We start from the raw sequence: 20,332 nt of genomic DNA, 5'->3' as shown, positions 1-20,332 counted from the left end.
AGAAAAGCTGGGTTTCATGTAATGACAACCACATTGCTTTATGCTCAACAAATACTTTATTTGATCACTCAAACATTTTCATTTCATTCAGAATATAATTTGCTATTTTGATAGTACAAATCCCATTTCCCGATTTTATCAAAATACTTGTAAAACTAGATTAGAAACTATGATTTGTATTGATAAATCGACTGCGGTAATATCACGCTGCACTCACAAAACAATTCAAAACCTCATTTGCATTGTAGGTAACATTTTTAAATGAGCCACGTTTCTATTCACCTTATATCACACTGAGGTGTTCAAACCCAGGGCCTTTGTAAAAACTCTCTGTGCATCCTCAGCAAGCATATCAAGGAAACTACTTAGAGCTTTGTAGGTGAAGACAAAAGAGGCGGCCATTGCTGCAGGGATTCCAAAAAGTGGAATAAATCTGAACCCTTCCTCTGCTGCCATTAATGCAACATCACTTACAGAGAGGCACAGCATCTTAATGATGTGCTCTTTGGTTATTTCTTGTAAACTCAGTGTTGACTTCATCACTGCTCTAAGATCTTCCAAAGGCACGCGTGCACTATCAGCAAGACTCTGCAGTGACGGGATATCGAGACCAAATGTAACTTTGTAATCAGAGATGGTAGCAGCCAGCATGGCTGCATCGGTGGCAAAAGAGACACCAGGAAGTGGCGCAGCTGCTATGAGTGCAGATGCAGAGGCAAGAAACTTTATTTTTGCCTGTAAAGCCTCTTTCTTCTTGCTGATGATCCCACGACTGACATTAGGCATGGCCAACAGCAGAGTATCCTTCTTGTGTGCTGGAAGTTCGCTCTCTAGAGTCTCCTCTAACAGATGGAAGTCATATAGGTGGAGTTGACGGCTGGACACCAGAAAGACTTGTGGATGTTCAAAACCTTCTTTTACAAGACCTGTGTCAGAAACAGACCAGAGAAGTTTATTTTACATGATGAAATTACAATAAAATGAGAAAAAAACAAGCCTTCTCCAGGCCAGAGACAAAGACAGGTAAGTATTTTCAGATCTGAGAGAATGAGCAGTCAAGACCACAGACTCTTACAAGGGGGCTCTGCCAGTCCTCAATCACTTTACAACCTGTTAATAATGGGCCTAATGCAGGAATTTAAATACAAACGCGTGTTCTCTTAATTCTGTTTGTATCCTTGATTCATTCTTACTTTTATAGTACAAATTGATTTTTGGGATTCACCAATGTTTTTTGGGGTTTTTTTTTGCTTTTCTCCTAATCTCTTAGGTAAGACAACATTCTGTGAATGGCCACAAGCACTCTTACCAAGATAAAGAGAAAAACATTGTCCATTTGTTGCCAAATTCAAGGAAATGGATAGAAATACTACTGCAGTTGGTTGATTGAACCCAATTAATTTAATTTCAGTTTCTGTGCATCCCTCTGCTGACCAATGGTGGAATTAAAATGTGTACATTTACTCAAGTACTATAATAAAGTACAAATTTGAGGTACTTTTACTTGAGTATCTTCAACTCATGCCTCCTTCCACTCCCCCCTTTACAACATTTCAGAGGGAAATATTGTTCTTTTTACTCCCTGACAATTATTTGATAAATTGGGAAGTAACTACTAACTAAAGTTCAGATTTTGCACATAAACCATAAGAAAATATACATGTGCAGCAGAAAAGTTTATTAGAATGACTAGAAAATGAATTGCAATTTTTTTTGATAATCATTTCAAGTATTTTTTATGCAATAATCCTTTCATGGTTCCAGCATCTCAAATAATGATTGTCTTCTTTCCCTTTATTCTTGTATTTTCTATTTGCTAAATGTGAAAAGTTATTTTTGTCTCTTGGTTTCTTGAAATGAAAGTGTCCATCTGTGGTCCTTGTTGCATATAGCTTAAAAACTAGGCATCTGTAGTGCTCCTTTAACCTCAGACTTACCTTGAATGCAGTTTTCCCTGATTTGCTTAAGAGTCCTCTCTGCGTTGAAGTCGCTCTCATCCTCTTCAGCATCACGTAGGTTATGATCAATCTTGGAGCGAACAAAGTAGAACTTTTTCCCCATCCTCTGAATCTCCTGAGCGAGCTTCACATCATTTTCTTTGAAGCGATCAGCAGAGATGATGACGAAGAAGTCAAATCTTTCAAATCCAACAAGATTCAGGTAGTTGCCAGCTGAAAAGTCGGGGGTGCCAATACCAGGAAGATCCCAAAGTATAACATTGGGATGGTTTGGATGGGGGTATGGCTCAACTTTTGAGGTGGTTTCTACACAACCAACACGGGCGGCTCTCTTATCCTTGTTGTTTATGCCTCTGAAGACATTAACAAAGGTGGATTTACCAGAACCAGACTCTCCTGTGATGCCAATATTTAGTGGAATATTATTCTGCTGATCTATGTACTCCTGGATCTTTGCAGCTGCTGAGGCAGGGCCATTGGTTAGCAGCTCCTCTTTTAATTCTTCTATTGGTCCATAATCCAATGGATTGTCCATAGCACTCCCTGGAAAATGAAGAAAACAGAAAAATCACTGCAGTATTTGGCTTTGCAGCATAAACAAGCTTACCTTTGTCTAATCAGACATTGAAATGAGATAAGTCTGATTATAATATGATTATATAATGGAAAGTAAAAAAAACTGCATTTAAATAGATGCATTTCTCCAAATTAAGAACTTGAGAGTAGTCCATACTGTAAGCTAAATTGTAGCCTGCATTCGGTGACCTTTAACGGGCAGCAAAAAAAAAACAAGCCATGCCAAACGAGTTCAGAAATGTATTCACTGTATCTCTGTTCCTTTAAACAGACATCTTAACCTCGTTATTTTATCCTACTTTCACATTACGTGTAGGACAGTGCAATGTGTGTTACACAAGAGAAAGCTGCAGTGACTCAACTAAAACACAAGAAATTTGTGCTCCAGAAAAGGACAAGCACTCAATGAGGATCCTAGGGTCACTGATCAGCAGGTATGACTTAAACACGAATGCCAGAGAGCAGTGAAGACTAACACATCTTTGATGAAAGGAGGTTCCCACCTGATGACCCCAGTGTTTCACCTTTTAAATAAATTACATATATATATATATATATATATATATATATATATATATATTTTTAAGAAACTTTATAATAAAATACAATAACTTCACCTTTATGCACTGCAGAAGAATTAAACTCTGTCCAACCATCATCTGGTTCCTGCTGATCATACTACAACACTTGGTTTGATTTTTTTTTTTCTTTTCATAATTTTATGGATTTTTTATTAGAAATAAAATGTAATAACTTCTCTTTTATGCACTGTAGTGTCACCAAATTTACTGCAGCCATCAACTGGCTACTGCTGATCATACTACAACTCTTGGTTTGATATTTTTTTTTAAAATCATAATTTTATAGAATTTTTATTAATAATAAAATTTAATAACTTCTCTTTTATGTACTGTAGTGTCACCAAATTTACTGCAGCCATCAACTGGATGCTGCTGATCATACTACAACACTTTGATATATAAAACAAAAACAACAACATAATTTTAAAGAATTTATATTAATAATAAAATTTAATAACTTCTCTTTTATGCACTGTAGTGTCACCAAAATCATTGCAGCCATCAACTGGATGCTGCTGATCATACTACAACACTTGGTTTGATTTTTTTTTTAAAAAATCATAATTTTAAGAATTTTTATCAATAATAAAATTTTATAACTTCTCTTTTATGTACTGTAGTGTCACCAAAATCATTGCAGCCATCAACTGGATGCTGCTGATCATACTACAACACTTGGTTTGATTTTTTTTTTAAATCATAATTTTATGGAATTTTTATTAATAATAAAATGTAATAACTCCACTCTTATGTACTGTAGGATTTTTTATTAATAATAAATTCATATAACTTCACTTTTACATACTGTAGAAGAATTAAACTCTGTCCAACCATCAACTTGCTCCTGCTGATCATACTACAACACTTTGATATATAAAACAAAAACAACAACATAATTTTAAAGAATTTATATTAATAATAAAATTTAATAACTTCTCTTTTTTGCACTGTAGTGTCACCAAAATCATTGCAGCCATCAACTGGATGCTGCTGATCATACTACAACACTTGGTTTGATTTTGTTTTTTAAAATTCATAATTTTAAGAATTTTTATTAATAATAAAATTTAATAACTTCTCTTTTATGTACTGTAGTGTCACCAAAATCATTGCAGCCATCAACTGGATGCTGCTGATCATACTACAACACTTGGTTTGATTTTTTTTTTTCTCTGTCCCACTGTCCTTACCTGCCTCACTATGACTCATTAATGGCTCCTTAGTCTCACAAACTGTTTTTTTTTTGTTCCTTTACTTGAGCTTCATTCAATTCCTGTTGTTTGTTGACTAAATCCCTCACTCCATTACGATTTTTGGTCCATATGACCCAGAGCCAGTGACAGTTTTTTGGATTATCCTGACCAAATAGTGCTGTAGACAGTTCAGACCATATTTTTGAGGAATAACTGGTATCCCTGTTTGCAATGTTAGCACTCTTCATTGTTCTGGCCAGTGCTTCCATTCCTCCTGCCATTGCCCATAGGTCTTTTCTATGAGCTTTGCTTCCTTTTTTAACTCGTCCCATTGTCTTAACATTGCACCTAACCCTGTGAAAATGAGACAAGCAAAGCTAGAAGTTTTTATCAAGATAAAGTGAGGGGTCCAATATGGAAAGATGCAGTAAAACACATGGGAATGTCATATCAAGAAATGCAAGATAAGGTTAAAGTATCAATACATAGCTACGAACTAAACGTAATTTTACATTTCAGATTTACAAAATTTAATATTCTTATTTGGCAATTTACATAATATTTCAACATGAGGTTAAAGTTAGATTTATTTCTGGAATACATTTACATTAAAAATCATTAGGAGATTCAGTAACATTTCACTTACGTAAATATTGTCAAGATTTCAGATTCCAAAAGGTAGACAAGCACAGCACAACTCCAATAAAAAACATAAAATTACTTACACATAAAGATGAAACTGAACTGAAGGGGAAAAATTCCAAGAAATCCAATGCCATCTTCTCCTTCATGGTGATCTGCAGGTTATGCAGACTCAAAAGATCTGAGGTAGAGCTTAATTGAAAGTTTTTCCTGATTGGCTAGTGGCTTCATCACACTTTTGTATCCTTGTGTGATTGGTTTAAACAGTGTCCTTGAGGCAGCAATGACATCACCTTTTTCGCTTACGAAAAAATATTTTATATCAAACCAAGACCTGTAGTATGATCAGCAGCAGCCAGTTGATGGCTGTAGTGATTTTGGTGACACTACAGTACATAAAAGTGGAGTTATTAAATTTTATTTCTAATAAAAATTCCATAAAATTATGAGTTTTTAAAAAAAATCAAACCAAGTGTTGTAGTATGATCAGCAGCATCCAGTTGATGGCTGCAGTAAATTTGGTGACACTACAGTGCATAAAAGAGAAGTTATTAAATTTTATTATTAATATAAATTCTTTAAAATTATGTTGTTGTTTTTGTTTTATATATCAAAGTGTTGTAGTATGATCAGCAGGAGCAAGTTGATGGTTGGACAGAGTTTAATTCTTCTACAGTATGTAAAAGTGAAGTTATATGAATTTATTATTAATAAAAAAATCCTACAGTACATAAGAGTGGAGTTATTACATTTTATTACAAATAAAAATTCCATAAAATTATGATTTTAAAAAAAAAATCAAACCAAGTGTTGTAGTATGATCAGCAGCATCCAGTTGATGGCTGCAGTAAATTTGGTGACACTACAGTACATAAAAGAGAAGTTATTAAATTTTATTATTAATAAAAATTCTTAAAATTATGATTTTAAAAAAAATATCAAACCAAGTGTTGTAGTATGATCAGCAGCAGTCAGTTGATGGCTGCAGTAAATTTGGTGACACTACAGTACATAAAAGTGGAGTTATTAAATTTTATTATTAATAAAAATTCCATAAAATTATGAAAAAATGTTTTTAATATCAAACCAAGTGTTGTAGTATGATCAACAGCATCCAGTTGATGGCTGCAATGATTTTGGTGACACTACAGTGCATAAAAGAGAAGTTATTACTTTTTATTTCTAAAAAAAAATTCATAAAATTATGAAAAGAAAAAAAAAAATCAAACCAAGTGTTGTAGTATGATCAGCAGGAACCAGATGATGGTTGGACAGAGTTTAATTCTTCTGCAGTGCATAAAGGTGAAGTTATTGCATTTTATTATAAAGTTTCTAAAAATTATATACATATATATATATATGTATATATATATATATATATATACACACATATATATATATATATATATATATATATATATATATATATATATATATATATATATATATATATATATATATATATATATATATATATATATATATATATATATATATATATATATATATATATATATATATATATATACATATATATATATATAATTTATTTATATTATTATACTCGATTTATTTAATTTATAATATATATATATATATATATATATATATATATATTATAAAACAAGTGTTGTAGTATGATCAACAGGAGCCAGTTGAAGGCTGCAGTGATTTTGGTGACACTACAGTGTATAAGACTGAAGTTATTGAATATCTGTGTAGTGTTTCTCTTCGCTGCTGTAGCGGTTTTGCAATTTGCAGACGGTCCCTATCCACTCGTCTCACAGCCGGCAGCTCATTGACACCAATGTTATTTCTGCAGCTTGAAAGACAGCTACTTTTGATAAAACTGGGCTTGTAGCACATTGTGTACCTTACAACGATGGGAAAGAGGCCTCGTTTATGTTTTGACAACGTATCACTAATGAGTTATTGATGCCGGAAGTCCGAATCTGTGAATATCTTTCCAACTTTACCGACCTGGCCCACTTGAGGTTCTTATTTGCTTTCTCGCACAGCCTCTTTGTACATGGCACCGTTCTACTAACTAGCGTCATGTCATCCATGCAAGCCCTTATTGGTGGGAGACACATCCCATTTGGACGTCTCTCTCCTCCATACAACCCACTTCGATGCCCTGATAATAAGCAAAGCAAAGTCACAAATACTGACTGAATACTAAACAGAGGCAACAACTAAAAACATTCATTGTTAACACCGTACAGTGCATGATGTAGCTGCAAAGATATGTCTTACCGTATGAGGCACTTGGAACGTTGTTACTCCGTAAAAGGTTTGTCCTTCTTTGTCTGCAGTTTTTAGAGTTGTACAAAGTTCAGCTCTTGAGACATAAAATGACCAATGAACACACCTTGCTTTAAGCAGCACAGACCAATCAGTGTCCTTCATGTTTCCTGTCCCCACTGTCAGGGAAAGCAGCTGATTTACCGGAAATGCTGAGAGGAGGGGTGAGTTTACAAGAGAGCTGCGCCCTCTGTCGGTTGCACTGGCACTCATTCAGATGAACACCAAGTTTTTTAGCCAGATGACATTATAGTAACCTGGATTTTGAATATGTTGCCTGTGACTCATTTTTTTTATGCATTCTTTAAATATGTTCTGTGACTTTTTTTCTCCCCCTGACCTGTCAGATCAGCATGTTCTCCAAATAAGTCTGGCTCTTTGCAGCTGCTAATGTGGAGCCTATGGTTAGCAGTGCTCCTCAATTTCTTCTAGTAGTTCTTAATTAGATGGATTAGCCATAGCTACATGAAAATCAATCAATCAAGAAATTAAAAAGCAAGTAAATACATAAGTAAATAAACAGATGAATAAATAAATAAAAACAGAAAATCATTGCAGTTTGCATTTTGATTTGGGAACATGCAGCATATATAACGTACTCTCATCTAATCATGCATTAAAACGAGGGAAGTCTGTTTATAATATAATTATAATATACATATAAGTAAGCAGATTGCATTTAAAGTTTGTCTTCCAAAACTTGTGTGGACTACACTCACTTAATTGTGACCTGCAGTCAGTGATGTAAAATAATTATAACGTGTATAAATGAATTCAAAAACATAACGTTGTGATTTTGTTCCTTTAAAAAGTTATTGTAGCTTCATTACATAATACTACTAATACATTACTTGTAGGCAAGTGCAAAGTATGTTCCAAAAGACAAAGCTGCAATGATGAGTACAGCAAAGTCAGGAATATGAATTAAATATTTAAGAGATGCCACCAACAGTTCAACTTTAACAGTTAAAAAATGAAAATATATCTTATCTTATCTATATCTTATCGTATGAGGTACTTGGTAAACCACAGTTTTATAGTAGTACAGAGTTTAGCCTCTTTAAAACTAAAGTGTCAAAAGAAAATGTCCTGCTGTGAGCAACAGATACTAATCGGTGTCTTTGATTAGTATCTTTCATTACACTGTTTCCATCTTCATTCTGACACTGCATACAATCTGACCAATTTACATATAACAGAGGGATATGGTTTTCCTTCACCAATCATTCGTGACCTACAAATCCTTATGACTCTAATGCTAATTGAAGTCTAAACTGATGTGTAACTATACCAACATACATTTTTCTTTAAGGGTGGAACACAGTAAAGTAAAACAAACTGCAATGTCAACGAGTGTTAAAACATGCGGATTGCCTTGATAGCAGCGTCTATCTTATCTATAGCAGTCGCCTTTGTTGTTAGTAGTCCTCATTGGTTCAGTGCACTGGATTGTTTTTTCATTTTGTCTGGGAAACCACTGCTTCATGTCAGGGTGCCAGACAAATTAGTCAAGTCAAACTCGGTGGAGTGGGTGTATTAAAAGGTCTGGACACAGACAAAGTCTGGCCTAAAGACTCATTCGCTTCTCTCTTTGAACATTCTCTGTACAGCACTGTGATCAACAAGGGATTGAAGGCAGTGGGTAAAAGATAAACTCTACAAATATATTATGGCTTATTTAGGGCTGGATCCTTACGTTTAGGACTTGGTATGCAACTATCCACAGCTTAGATTTGAGTATTAATAATTTCATCCCAACTCTGCTACAAAGTGGAGCAGAATTAAGTATTTTTACCTTCATTGAGCGCATCAAATATTCTCTAAATATTCCTTTTATAAATACATACTTGCACAGAAAATATGAGTTCTTCACTAAATCCAAAAGCTCTTTCTTTCAATAATTCATATTTTGTAACAAGCGCTTGCTAAAAAAATAACTGCAGTAGTATTATTTTATTTCTTTATTTTCTTTACTCTACATCCTCGTTGCTGAAGAGGTAGGCATGGAGTTCATCCTCGGCAGGAATGATGTCCTCATCGTTGACTCTGATCTTCTGCTCAACAGGGATGCATCTGGGCATCAGCTTTCTTCCACTCTGGGAGAAAAAAAGGATGAAGTTTCAGCCCTCTGGTTTGTTTCTGTAACAGTTCTGACTACATGTTGAGTAGAAGAGAAACTGATCAGTTACTTAAAAAAAAAAGGATGAAATATTCATTTTTGTGTGGATTTGTTATGTTTGATCACATCCTTTCCCAGAGGAGGTATTCAAAGTGTTTGTTCAAATCAAAACTACATTTCCCACAAATCCACTTTCTTCATGTGTAAGAGCAGCACCCTATTTCTCCAGATTGAGCAGACTCACTATTTTCTTGGCTTCACCCAAGGATCTTTGCATGCACTTCTTTTGCCTTTCTTTCTGCTTCTCCATCTCCAGTCTCAGCTTTTCTGCAAGCAGTCTGCAACATGAATGTAGGAAAGCAGGAAAGCAGCAGTTTTGATGAGTTCATTGAGACAACCAGTTTACACTGTACATTGTATTTTATCAATGCGTTGGAGACAGAAAAACCAAGAATGTACTGCTGATATTGTGCAAATACGACTTACGCATTACTGGCAAATGTTATTATCAGACTCACTTAAAATATTCAATCACCTTTTCAAAAATTTCAGTGAACATTTGGTAATAAAAATACCCATCACCACCCCAGAAGCTCCGTTTTGCATTGCTGTGGATAGGGTTTGACAGTAAAATGTATTTTAACCACTTTATAAAGGCCTACTGAAAAAAAAATCAGTATCAGCCTAAATGGACACTGTATTTGCAAGATTGTACCACTTTACTGTGCTGTCACACGGCTTTTTCCTTTGGTCTTGTCACTCATGTAACTTCCGTATTCCTACGCAAATAGCCAAGCTGTTCTGTAAATTCTTTGGCGTGATCCAACTGTCACATAACTGCATTTTTATAAAGATTTGTAAGACTGTATGTGCTTATGTCAAATAAGCCAAATAATTCAGAGAGACCCATGCTGGAGAGTACTGCTGTGCCAAATCATCAGGTAAAATTATGATTAATACAGAGGGTGTAACGGTTCACACAATTCACGGTTCAATATTTTACTTTGGTGTCACAGTTCTGTACGTTTTCAGTTATAATCAATCTTTTGGGGAATGGGGCGGGGGGGCTTCAACCAAAGCTATTCCTTTAAGCTATGTAATACATATTGAAATGAACAACATACTTATAAATGTGACAGTCAATTACACAAACCTGCTCCTCTTTTGACTGTCCTTGATCTGTCTCAGTGTCTTCAAGTCTTCTTCAGGCATGTTCTCAACGTACTGGAGAAGTGAAGTCATCAAGTTCTCGACACTGGCCAGCTTATTCAAGGTGCTGAGATTGGTTGCCCACCTACTCACGCAGCTGCGATACACCTCTGTCACTTTCACTCCCAGAGCATCCAACATAACATCCTGAAAGCAAGGAGAGGAGGCAGGACATAGCATGCAACATCTGGTCAAAATTATCATGCTGTGTGCAGTTTAAAGGAGTTTGTCACTGCTAAAAAGATGGTGTTTTCATAAATCCAGACTGTCTATGCAGTAGAAAGACAAAAATACTTGAAATTTAACATAGATAACTAGGGAAAGTGGAGGTTAGGGACTGTGGCATCTGCTTTTGCTTAAGAAAGTAGACAACCTACAACTACCAGAATACACTGCATCACACCGGGCCAATAAATGCTCCTACTGGTAGGTAACACAATGCAAGCTTTGCCATTTTTAAAAAAGGAAAAAATCCGAAGGCCAACTGGTAACAAACTCTCTCTAATTAAAGTTAAAAAGTCAGTTAAAATATATTTAAAAAAACATTTGAGGCCAAAAATGGACACAGTAACAAACTCTTGGTTTGAATATGTTTTAGTTTGACCTCAGTACAATATAGGAAACGGTATGACGCCCACTTCCTGTTCACAAATTCTTGTATTACAGCCAGACAGTAAAGTGAATTATGTTTCTTAAGACAAATTAGGCTAGAAAAAGGCAATAAAGTAACAGAATCTTTAAAGAAGCACTGCATTGCTCGGAGAAATGGTGTTTCATAAAACTAGGCTGTCTATGCAGTGGACAGATGCAAGCATTTTTGACTTTGGTTCTATAAGACCAGACAAAAAAGGGCTTTCACATTTCCTTGGGATGTGGAATGTGTGAATAAAGATGGATAGATGGATGGATGGAAACAAACAATTTCAAATTACAGTTTAACGGTAAACTAAAATATGTTTCCAAACACTTTTTAGCCAAGAAATAGGCAACACAGTAACATAAATTTGGATTATATACAATTAGTACCATCAAGTTTTATTTTTTATAATTCTAACATTACAGCCAAACAGTGCACTAAAATATATTTCTGAAGATGTTATCAGGCCCCCGGCACACCAAGCCTACAGTCCACGGCTGTTGGGCTGTCTATGAGCATCTGTCGTCTCAGTCAGCCCAGTGTGTCCTGCACCCTTGTCCTCCCGTCTGTGGACAAGGGTGTACACATCTCTATCTTGTCCACCCGTCTGTTTTTTTTTTTTGGCCAATTCAGCACGCTGAAATGGCAGAGCCCGTCAGTTAATTAAATCACTCAGAGATCAGGCAGATCAGCTCAGCGCACAAGAAGAGAAACAGTGAAGAAAATAAGTGAACAGCTTAAGTACAGAGGGAGTGAAAGCAGAACAAACGTGTTCTGTGAGGTAAGATTATGTTTTTATCCATTGAGCTCTTTAGTAGAACATTTTCCTGGTGGTCTGTATTATCATCAGTGGTCCATGTTACATCTGCTTTGTTCTTTCAACATTTGATTGTGTTTTTAATGTGCTAACTGGCTAACAAGTGGCAAGACGGTCTTCCAGTTTCCCTTTCTGCATGATGATTACAGATGATTGCCTTCTTCTAGCGTGACGTTATTTCCTCTCACGGAGGAGCAGAACAAACATGCTGGCTGGTGGTCTTTGTGATGTGTTCATGTACAACCTTTTGGCCAAGACGCAGGCGACAAAAGCTGAAGCAACAAGCGACTTTCGTTGCCACTGGTAATTTTAAGTTGGTTTGGCACGTCTGCATTTAGTTTAAAAATAGGCAATAGAGAAACAGAACACTGGTTTATATCAGATCAGCTGTGCCTAGTTTTACAGTTTGATCAGAGTTTGGTCTGCGAGAGACAGAAAAATCTATAGATCAAGCCCTAGAGCCAGCGAAAAAGGTGTGGGGTACTACCCAAAAAAAGTTATGATACAAGGCTGGTAAAAAGCATCCAGTTAATGATGCAACTTTAGATGACCTCTGGGTGTTGTTATTCAATAGATCCAGGTTAAAATGCCGAGTGCAACTTTTAGAATTGAAGTGGGGCGATGTTGGGAAAAAAAGTAGCTAAACGCCCAGTACATTCTGCTACTTTACCTGGTCCTCTTTCTTCAACGAGTTGTGGAGCTGAACCCTCTTTTTGAGGTTGGCAGCTCTCTCCTTCTCTGTGTCAATTCTGTCCCTCATGTCATCTATCTGCAATGTTAGCTTCTCGTCATCTTCTTTCCTTTGGACACAGAGGGGTTAGCATTGGATGAAATTATTGCCACAACTTGTTAACAGTACACTGCGTGTAATTTATGTCTCAGGTGCATAGTGGTTGTCTTGTGTGTTTGTTTTCCTTGGTTGTGTGCCTTTCTATTTTTTGTGTTACTTGCCTCCTTGAAGTTACATCTGTTATTTGTCACTTTTATTTAATTACAAATACTTTAAATATATATATTTTTTTGTTTATATAATACATATCACTTTTTTATTTCAGCAGAAAAGTGTTGGCAAGGCCCTAGGGAGCGCTACGTCCCATAAAAGAGCACTTTCAGTGTTTTTTTTTTTAATGCTGCGTATGGGCTTTGTTTCTATGCCAACAATATGCCATCATTAATATTAGCTAGTAAGCTAATGTGCTGCTACATTAACAGAGGGATGACTATACAGTTAACAACAAGCTTACAACAGTACACTGATAAACCCACAACACTGACCAGAAACATCCCGTGGCTGCCGGCCGATCTGCTCCCACCGAAAGGCTCTTCTGTCTTTGTTATGACAGTTGCCTCGCTAAAAAGCACCAGTGACATCACCAGTCATATTTTCAACTCAAAGCACAAAAAAGGCGGACTGCTCTGAAAAAAATATGCTGGACGCATAACTTTTCCTCTAGGCAGCAGCTACACACCTACCCCTCATAAGCAACATAAAAAACCTGGCCCTGAAAAAAAACACACTATGTGGCAATAGGCCCTTAAACTGCACATTCTTCAGTGATTTAGCACCTTTTCACTCGATCAAAATCAGCCTTTTGAATAAATATGATGCCTACATTTCCTTGAAGCTAGCCTCGATGATCTGCCGGAGCTCATCCACCATCTCATCCCCCCTGGAAGAGTTGCTGATTAGGGACAGGCTCTGATCTGTCAACTCCATCATCAAATCCAGTAACTGCTGGGGGTCACTGAAGTATAGCTTCAGCTTCTCCTGCAAGAAAGGGATAGAAACGACATGCAATGCAAATAAACACTTGGGAGGCATAGAGGCGGTGCTTTAGGAATACTGACCTCATATCTGGAGCCATCCAGTTTGGAATTAGTGACACTGAAAAGCCAAAGAAAGAGATCAGCTTTAAATGGTCTTCCGTATAGCTTTACGAAACTGCAGCAACGAGCATAACAATAGAACATATCAATAGAAAGAAAATAAATAGAAAATGTAAAATTATTTTCAAATAAAAACATATGGTTCCTTTAAAATGCAAAAGTATTCACACAGTTGCAGTTGTACCAACATAATATTGTCCATCTAAAACCTCTAAATCATTCAATCTGACAGTAGCCTGCCTCAATTTCTGGATAGGGAAGATTCTTCTGTGAGCCTGAACCTGATATGGTATATATGTATATTGATCACTCAATGAAGCTCATAGATTAAGGAGTTTATTATACAAACTGATCAGAGGACATACATTCACTGTACAAGACAAATACTAAATATGCAGCACAACACTCCTTGCCATGGAAGTGTGTGTGTCTCCTTACAGTGTGTCGTGGTGGGTTGAGGACAGCGTGGACTCTCTGGTGGAAGGCGGCACTCTACATGGACTGGACTCAACACCTGTGTGCATGTTGACATTGACATTCACACTATTTAGCTTACGAGCACTCTTCATACTAAAGCCAGGATATGTGAGCCTCTCAGGGCTCCTACATGTTCCATGTTCCATACTTCCACACTCAGATTTACTTTTTTTTTGCTCTGACCATATTTAACATCTGAATGCAAATAGATGGATTATTATTGTGTAAATAAATGGTTTTAAAATCCAACTGCTGACATACTACACTCTGACTATGTATGCTCTTTTGTTGCCAAATAATTGCCAGATGATCAACACCAAATCCAGACAAGTTAATCTCTGCTTTAAGAGGAGGAAGACGGGTACTACTTTTACTTACACAATATTCATTAACATGTTATATAAATAAAATTCTATTATAGTTCCCCCATATTTTACAGTCTATTTTATATATAAGAACTTAAAAAAGTAAAAACTAAAAAGTAATATACTTAAATTTTTACTGTGCCTGTGCAACGTTGTGTCAACTTTGTCCATGGAAACGACGGTGAACGCAGCCATAAGGTTTCCTACTGTTGTTTTCTGTTAACTGCTAAAAAGAGCCTAAGGCCCTATGCCTACCAAAGGTTTTTTCTCCCAGGAGAAAACGCCAGGCAGTCCTCAGAAAACTCCAGATAGGAGTACAAGGTAGAGTACTCACTCTGGATAATGGAAAGGCTGAAGCACAAAGGGAGAGAGGACAGACCTGCTATTCTGTGTGGGTTCATAAATATATACAGTATAAGAACATATTTCTCCTCCATTGTTGTTGTTGTTGTACACGTGAGATGTGACGGTTGGTCTTTGCAGTGATTGTCCCTCCTCAATTGTGACTGAACAGCTGTTTAAACAGCTGCTGAAAGTGACAGTGATGAGCCTGGTGTTTAAGTTGAACATCTTTCAATTAACAGCATCCAGATACTCAGTGCCTTGTCACACTACTGGTGTTTGCATCATAGCGTAAATATTCAGCGCTCCCACTGCAAGTAATTTGCAAATATGACAGCCTCAGGGAAAAATGCTTTGGTGAACATAGCCCTAAAATTTGGTTATTTGTGATGCAATGTACATATGCAGAACAAAGATATTGCTGCATTTTCTCTCAAAAATATTTGTTAGGGTTGTCTGAATTTGGTTCAGCTGTTAGCTCCTTGGGGCAGAGCTATTTTGCATGCAGTGGTAAACAGATGCAGAGGCAGCCCTGCATGGGAATGTGTCCTCATTTACATGCCACACTGCTAGCCTTGCTTAAGTCAGCATCAAGCTCACTCCGGCCTGCACTCTCTCACATGGTGCTGAACTTTTTTTTTAGAAGTTCTGAATTTTATATTTAAAAAAATAGGGGCAATAGTCTGGAAACAAAAAGATTTTTCCATTCCCTCTTTTCTTTTTTTCCATACTTGCCCAGAACAGAAATTAGTCAAATCAAACCCCATTCTTTTCCATACTGCACAAGAAACCTGGTTTCTGCTGCATCAATTTTGACCAGTCCTTTTTAGTCTGACTTTTGTGAGTCCCTCAATGATGATGAAATGCAAAATAAACTGATGGGCTACTCTTTTAGAGATACACAAAGAGTGTTTCTTAATTTGACAACAATTTATACTTAAGACTGGTCAGGTTTGATTAAAGACCATCATCAAGGGATAAACAAACATCACCCTGACAGCTATAATCGTTTTCACATTGATTAACTGGGTTTTTAACACTTACCCCGCCTGACTGCCGACTTGTCAGGCTCCTTGATTAGCTCATCCTGAGTGTCTCCATCAAAAAAGACTTGAGCTTTCAAAGTCTCCGCCCTCTGGGCCTCCTGCCACTCCGGAGGCGACAGCTTGAACAGAATGCTCTGGTATCGCTTATGTTCATTCAGGATATCCTCAAGCTTGGCAATTTCACTGTGAAGAAGAAAGAACAGGTTTTCATCCATGTTCATTGCGAATTGATACTTCAAAAATTGCTCTTTTCTAATCAATCTTTTCCTCTATTCATCTATTGGTTTATCTCTTTGTGCAAATACAATATGGAGAATGTGCATATGTTAAATATTGTCAGGATTGTACCTTTCTGTGGTCCCTATTTCATCAGTCAGCTTCTCAATCACAGAGTTTATCTCCAGTTTGGACTTGTTTTCTGTTTCAAAACTGACAACAGAGACAACATAACAATTATAATATTATAAAGAGAAAAAAATAGTCTTAAGCTCCACAGACAAAGGATCCACTTTTGCTCACACTGTTCTGGCATCCATGGATTTCTTGTCACGCCTCCCAGAGATCAGTTTAAAGACAGCAGTCTCTACCTCAAGGTTTTGTTCAAGCTCCTCAACATCTCGCTCTTTTCTTACAACAGCCCTGTCCATCTTCTTAACCTCTGACCTGCTCTTCATCAGGCATAGCTGGAGCCGGAAGGATGAGGGTGAAAGGAGTATTGCAGATAATTAAGAAGAGAGAGATCATGACAGACAATAAATTGGGAGTGGCAAAAAGAACACATTTTTGTAATATACCATGTCTTTGTCGTAATGGAATGAGTCACAGTGAAGTTGACTTTTGACCTTTAAGATATAAAACGCAATCACTTCATCAGTTTTATCTAACTGGCTATTTGTGTGGAATTTGGTAATAATTAACGTATGAATTCTTGAGTTATAGCCAGACACATGTTTTGTGAGGTTACAGTGACCTTTGACCACCTAATTCCAATCAGTTCATTTATGTGTTCAAGTGGCTGTTTGTGTGAAATTTAAATAAAATTCCCTCAGGGTGGTCTTGAGATATCATGTTCATAAAAATAAGACAGACGAGGTCACAGTGACCTTAAACTTTGATCACCAAAACGTAATTTGGTCATCACTGAGTCCAAGTGGACAGACAGACAACCTGAAAACATTATGCTAGCTCGGAGGCACAATAAAATCCACTTAACAGCACTTTTTTATTACAAAGTTTCATAACTAACGTGATATATCTTCTTTATTTTACTCATTAAAAAAACAAAGCATAACATTTGTGACAAAAAGACTGCACTCTCCCTAAATACAGTTCTGAGTATAACCTCCAGGCTTTATACTAAAAAACGCACTACTGGCTTTGGCTTCATATTAATCAGATAAACATTCTATTGATTTCTCTGCAAGACAGTGATTAACCCTGTTCCCCATAACTGGGTCGTGTTTGCCATTAGGAAGATTTGATCCAAGCTGCTGTGACATCAGATAGATGCACTTCAGCATAAGAAAACGAAAGTTGAATGTAATCAAGCAGGAACATCAGTGAAGTTGTCTACACTGATCTGAAAATTAACAGCTGTTACATTATCTGTTATCCACAGCTGATTTATATTCTATTGAAACCTTCTCCTTCAGTTAGTTAAATCCTCGTAGCCATCTGAAGGCATCCTCTGATCTGGCTCCACTTCATGCAGCCCTTTTAAACTAAGCACTGCTGCATCTGCATCAACCAACACAGCAGGTGCACTTAGAGATGTCTACGCAGTGTGCGCAGCGCTGCTCCTTGTGCCATCAAAATAAGAGCGTGTAAGTCATTTACCTCTTGCTGTGCAATCTTCAATTCAATATCCCTCTTTGTGTTGCGCTTAACAGTCACTAGAGACAGAGAATAAATAATTGTTAATCCTTTAAACCTTGAAGTAGCACCTTGCAACTTTTACGTGCTTTGACATTGCTTACCTCGTTCAATCAGGGAAGTCCTCAGTGCTGGACTGCCCTCTGTTTGTTTGGCCAGGGCTGAGTTAGTGTAGAGGTGTAAAGTCTTTAGCTTCGCCGTGCACTCCTCCACCTCTTCTCCTGCCAAGTTGTCAGTCGTCTTGTCAACATGGAAAAGTTTACCCAGCGCCTTGGCACAGATGAGAATAGCAGTACAAATTCAAACAACAATTTTTCACTTTTTTACAGACACCAAGTAATACTTCTCAAATGCTACTGCAGATCAAGGATGCACAACGTTGTATTTTTTGCTGATATCCGACAGCTCATTTCGCCGATAACCAATACCAACATCGATATATTAATTTTTTTCCCACCTATCTTAGTTATCATTATGTCTCTCCTGCAATGAAATCAGAATATCATGCATATTATGCATACCCCTTATTATGGTGACCCACCAGCAGATGGAGACATATGGTACTATGCTTTTCAGAAGGTAAAAGAAGATAGATTTATTAGTCATTATTTTAAACGAAGGTTCAGTGTATGTATTATTCATTAACTGTGCAAAATAAGAAAAAAAAAACTTCAACTTTAACTTGATATTGGCAGAAATTAGCATGTTGGCCAGTTCTGATATTACATCTTTAAGTCAATATCTGCCTATATCGATGATGTGATGATATAATCGTGCATCCTTACTGCGAACGAAAAAACAATGTGGTCTTTTACATGGTCACTTGTGCTTAAAGATACACTAACCTCTTTTTGGTGCTCCATTTCCTTCACAAACACTGTAGTCAGGAGCTGGCTCTGTCCTGTCTCCCCCCCTTCCAATTCTACTTACAAAATAAATGAAGAAAATGTTTTTGAACATTGATTGCAGATATTTTCCTATAGCTTTTTCCTTGTGTTGCACAAATCTATCACTTTCACCATTGTTTCTGACTTTTTGAAACAACAACACTGCCAGAAAAAAAGACCCTCATGTTGAGGATATAATGTCACTACTACTAAAAAGCATTGAAAATGACTGTAGACATTCTATTTCTCATTTATAAAGCATGACAATACAACAGATACTTGCCTGGCTGTGGTGATGACATATCTGGGATTGCTTTTGGGATCTAGCTCTGTATTTACTAACTGCAGGGTGCAGAGAAAAATGACACAAGTTGAGGCGTTACAAAATTGTGGCAGACATAGAACTTGCTCTATTTCTCTACATTCTATATATTAAACCATTTTATGTGAAACTAAGACACTGACTGCCTCCAAGAATTAAAAACTAAGCAGAGAATTGATTTCAAGGTTTTACTGTTTTTACTAAATAAGTCAAGTCTGGCCCCAAGCTGCTGAGGTTCTCTGGCGGTTCCCACTTAAGTGATAGTGAGACTTTTAGGTCCTTCCCCATAACTTTATGGATGAAACATATCGCTGCACACAGAAAACACACACAGAAAATATATTACAGATAGCTAATAACCGAAAGTTAGCGCCATCCCAGCGTTGGTTTTACTTTTCTTGTCCGTTTCTGAGGCAAGTAGTTAGCTAACGTTAAAGCGACGTTAGCTACCTTAACGTTTGCTAGCTAGCAAAATTTGTTTCTAAAATGACAACATTTCAGCTGCGTAACACCTTAGAGAATAATTATCTTCCTGTTATTCACGTGTTACATTTCCGAGCAATGTTATTCAACTTAAATTAGCTTAGTAACTTATAACTTAGCAAGCCTCAACATTTGGCCCTGGCAGTAACTTACCGTTAGCTTGACAAAAATAGCTAACTAGCGTCACAAGTTAGCACCAACATTCAAGCAAACGGTCTGAATTTTACATTAATAAATAACTCTGAAAACTACCTCTTGATATCAGCTACTCCACAGTTTTGCACATGCACGACAAACTGTTTAAAACAGTTTTAAACAGGGCTGTTATGGCGTTTATCCACAGCAGCAACACATGGTTCCCCACAGACGAAAAAATGTACACAAGGTAACGTTAAGGTTATAACCAAGTAGCCGAACATTTTTAAAAAGTATTTACATATTACAATAAATAAATAGATGCAATGACAGACAAATAAGTGTTCTAAAGTTATAATAATTTATTAAATTACTTGGAATTATGTAATAAAATTATAATAATTTAAAATTTTAATTTAAAAAATGAGGGGTAATATTAGACAAGAATAGTTTACTTCAGGGACTTTAATCAAATGTATG

The 20,332-nt window shown here is 36.5% G+C and overlaps 2 protein-coding genes across 2 annotated transcripts; both read right to left on the bottom strand.

The window, feature by feature from the left end:
- Positions 1–37: 37 nt before the first annotated feature.
- On the bottom strand, positions 38–7,383 carry LOC121953367 (interferon-inducible GTPase 5-like). Its single transcript, XM_088087474.1, has 3 exons — positions 7,207–7,383; positions 1,938–2,501; positions 38–926 (listed from the first exon to the last, which is right to left on the bottom strand). Exons 2-3 carry the CDS (start codon positions 2,491–2,493, stop codon positions 289–291), a joined length of 1,194 nt encoding a protein of 397 aa, XP_087943600.1. The 5' UTR covers positions 2,494–2,501; positions 7,207–7,383; the 3' UTR covers positions 38–288.
- Positions 7,384–9,224: 1,841 nt separating this feature from the next.
- LOC121953366 (cilia- and flagella-associated protein 100-like) lies at positions 9,225–20,102 on the bottom strand. The gene is made up of 15 exons (XM_042500415.2): positions 19,970–20,102; positions 19,196–19,254; positions 18,871–18,947; positions 18,130–18,295; positions 17,990–18,045; positions 16,673–16,836; positions 16,502–16,582; positions 16,152–16,336; positions 14,362–14,437; positions 13,885–13,921; positions 13,650–13,804; positions 12,707–12,836; positions 10,527–10,729; positions 9,618–9,711; positions 9,225–9,350 (listed from the first exon to the last, which is right to left on the bottom strand). The coding sequence occupies exons 2-15, from the start codon at positions 19,212–19,214 to the stop codon at positions 9,225–9,227; spliced, it is 1,569 nt and encodes a 522-aa protein (XP_042356349.2). The 5' UTR covers positions 19,215–19,254; positions 19,970–20,102.
- Between the last annotated feature and the right edge of the window lie 230 nt (positions 20,103–20,332).

Source organism: Plectropomus leopardus, chromosome 14 (assembly GCF_026936395.1).
Source record: "Plectropomus leopardus strain MGB_pleo_1.0 chromosome 14, ASM2693639v1, whole genome shotgun sequence".
NCBI classification, from domain to species: domain Eukaryota; kingdom Metazoa; phylum Chordata; class Actinopteri; order Perciformes; family Serranidae; genus Plectropomus; species Plectropomus leopardus.
This window is presented reverse-complemented; position numbering and strand designations above follow the sequence as displayed.